The sequence below is a fragment of the Aplysia californica genome, unplaced genomic scaffold (assembly GCF_000002075.1).
Source record: "Aplysia californica isolate F4 #8 unplaced genomic scaffold, AplCal3.0 scaffold00267, whole genome shotgun sequence".
Taxonomy (NCBI): Eukaryota; Metazoa; Mollusca; class Gastropoda; order Aplysiida; family Aplysiidae; genus Aplysia; species Aplysia californica.
This window is the reverse complement of record NW_004797537.1, coordinates 603,446-606,633: the sequence shown is the minus strand read 5'-3', so window position 1 is coordinate 606,633 and position 3,188 is coordinate 603,446. Positions and strand designations below refer to the sequence as shown.

General features: G+C 43.4%; 1 protein-coding gene across 1 annotated transcript in view; it reads right to left on the bottom strand.

Moving 5' to 3' along the window:
• Window positions 1-2,867: 2,867 nt before the first annotated feature.
• The window catches only part of LOC118477876 (FMRFamide receptor-like), a gene marked incomplete at its 3' end in the record, with an annotated part of 63,699 nt that continues 63,378 nt past the window's right edge, over window positions 2,868-3,188 (bottom strand). Inside the window, 1 exon segment of the mRNA XM_035970433.1 lies at window positions 2,868-3,063. Within this exon segment, the coding sequence (XP_035826326.1) occupies window positions 2,868-3,063 (196 nt within the window).

The following is a 3,188-nucleotide window of genomic DNA, read 5'->3' as shown; positions in this document are numbered from 1 at the left end:
ATTTTTCTAGATATGGGCTCTTTACAATCAACACCTTCGGCTACTGGGATGACGTCAATACTAAGAAAGACGTGAGGTCGTGTTACGAGTAGACAGCCTTTCGGCACTAAAAACAGACAGCCACTGTGAAATTACAGGCGAGAGTTCGTGGGCTCCTGAGTACGTTCGCGATCTTCTCTCAGACTTTCACGTTTTGGGCACTTGGTGAGCTTTGTTGTTCGGTATGAGGTGCATTTCCAAGAAAGAAATGAGACAGCGAGATAGAGATAGAGAGAGAGAGAGAGAGAGGGGGGGTGGAGCAAAGGCAGAGAGAGAGAGAGAGAGAGACAGGGTGGAGCAAAGGCAGAGAGAGAGAGAGAGAGAGAGAGAGAGAGACAGACAGACAGAGAGAGAGAGAGAGAGAGAGAGAGAGAGAGAGAGACAGACAGACAGAGACAGAGAGAGAGAGAGAGAATGTATTTATGTATGTGAACAATAAAGCAAAAACGACGGAGATAGAATCAGAAAGGATGAGAGAGCAGACATAGAGAGAGAGAGAGAGAGAGAGAGAGAGAGAGAGAGAGAGAGAGAGAGAGGGGGGGGGCGCTAAAGGAAAGAGAAAGAGATAGAGAGAGGGAGAGAGAGAGAGAGAGAGAGAGAGAGAGAGAGAACGAACGAGTGAGTATAACAGCGACGAAGAGGGGAAGAGAAATAAATTGAGATTAGGGATGCTCTTATTCAAATAACGTATACTATTTTCTTGGTACACTAATCCCAGAAAACGAATTAAGTACGTGAAGGCGAAGGGTGTTCTGAAGGGGTTCACCAGTTCATGTCTCACTTTTAATCTTTGTTTTGACTGAGTTTGTGAACTGAAGATGACGTTTGTATACCTGATTACACTCTGTCCTGTCGGTGAGTGCCAAAGGAGAGGGAGAAGGGGGTGGGGGCTTCATTGGAAACAGGGTAAAAGTTCATGTGAACCCTTATTTGGAATTTAATTGACCTGATTGTCACATCCGGCGTCTCCCCTCTCTGTATGGCTACATTTGGGCAGCTATGACGTCAATCGTGAACGACACGATAATCTAAACTTATTTTAAGAATAGGCGGTCGGGATGTACTTCTACCGATAATCTTTCCCTTTAAAAAGAAATCTTTTAGCCCGCATTAGTGTATGGCTGACTTGTGGATATGTGAGGCAGCGTGGTGGAATCAGGCTCTGGTCAAAATAATCAAAGTGAAGAAACATGCATTTTTCCGCAGGTTTGTGAATTTTTATTAAACTTTTGTTTTTTGACTCAATGCCTTTCATGCCCATTAGAGAAATCACTTCTGTGAAGACTTTTCTGAAAAACGTACAAAAAATGTTAATTTTCAGTTACCTCGGACTCTTAAGCTAAGGAAATAACTTATCTTTGGTGGACATTTTCTCACTAATTTTACCTCTGAAAACAGGTGCCCCCCATCTCCTTCATTCGCAAATATCTCAACTTGTATTCAAGATAAATGGATATTTTTTCATCCAAATAAAGACAAGTAAACAAGCTTTATAGTGGTACCAATAACCCTACATGCCTAAAAATTGACGAGAGCCTGATTCCACCACGATGCCTCACATATGGACCCATCCTGTTGCCCAATGCCAAGGGAAAGGTTTTAATCTAAGAATTTGGGAAAGAAGGGGGGGGGGGTCTATAGAGGTGTTTCAAATCTAACACTGGCATGGAAATGGAAGTAGTAATAATAATAATCGGAAGTAATGATTATTTATCTCTAAGTCTACCCCTACCACACCCACCTCCCTCATCTTTTAGGTGAGTGAAAAGACTAGCTATAGGCCTATTCCTTAGACCTCTCGGTGTAGAAGTTAAGTATCAATTATTGCGTAGTTAAAGAAAGTGTTTGATTAATTAGTCTTTTGGAGTTTACTTAGCTGTAAGAGAAGAGAACATGAAAGGGAGAAAATGAGTGAGTGTATGAATTAATTAGTGAGGGGTTGAATACATGAATGAGAGAGTGAGGGGATAAATAGACGAGTGAGTGGATGAATGAGTGAGTGAGTGGATAAAAAGACGAGTAAGTGGATGAATGAGTGAGTGAATGAGTGGGTGGCAAAATAAATAATGGTGTTACATAGTGCGAGCTGAATAGGTGAGCGAATCAGTGAGCTACTGAAATATAACGTCCTTCTCCTCCTCCCTCAACCCCACGACCACCTCCCTTATAATTCCTTTTCTCCTCCTCCTCCTCCTCCTCCTCCTCCTCCTCCTCCTCCTCCTCCTCCTCCTCTCATCCTCATGCCCCTTTTCGTGCTCTTACTCTAAGCCCTCATCCACTTCCTCTACTCATATTCGTTTTCCTCTTTTTCCGTCTCCTGTTTCTCCATCCCCACTATTGCGAAAGTCTTTCAAAACACAACAGTACACGTAAAATTCTGCCTCAAAGTGTTTCAATACAAAATTTCAAGACAAGCAGACCAAAAACTCCTCTACGTATGCAACAACTCATGCGAATTCTGATTATCTGTGCGCTGTTAATCATGTGAACAACAAATAGGACATCGCAAAGAGTGCGACAACAGCTATAATCAGAGAGGGATTTCACCGGAAGCTTTAGATAAGATTTTTCCAATGCCTAGAGGCTCCATTCGAATAGAAAAGGTTTCCGAATCTCCATCAGAGATGTAGCTTTTGCCAGAATTCAGGAATGATGGTGATGATGGTGATGACGACGACGACAACGACGACGACAACGACAACGATGACGACGAAAAAAGAAGAAGAAGAAAAGCTTCAAGCAAACAGTGCATTACTTTGTTAATTCTTGTCAATTTTCGTTGTTTTTTTTAACTCAAAAACAACCAACAGTTTACGCTACCCTCTGACCTTGACGCGTTTGGTGGTAAGCCAGCGGAAAACCTTGAAGGGCGTGGTCACGGCGATGCAGCGCTCGATGGAGATGGCGATGGTCGTGTAGGCGGCTCCGAAGTGGGACAGCTGGATGGCGGGAAACATGATGGGGGACAGGGCGTTAGCGAGCAGCACTGCCGAGTGACCAGCTGCCGAGATTGAGGGGAGGTACCTGGAAGGTCAAGGGTTCAAGGGCGAGAGAGTTAGGTTAGATAAAGGGAAAGATTTGAAACTTGGGAATGAAATTTATAGTGTTTGCTTGGTTTCCCCAGTATTAATTTTTACCAAAGTCCCCCC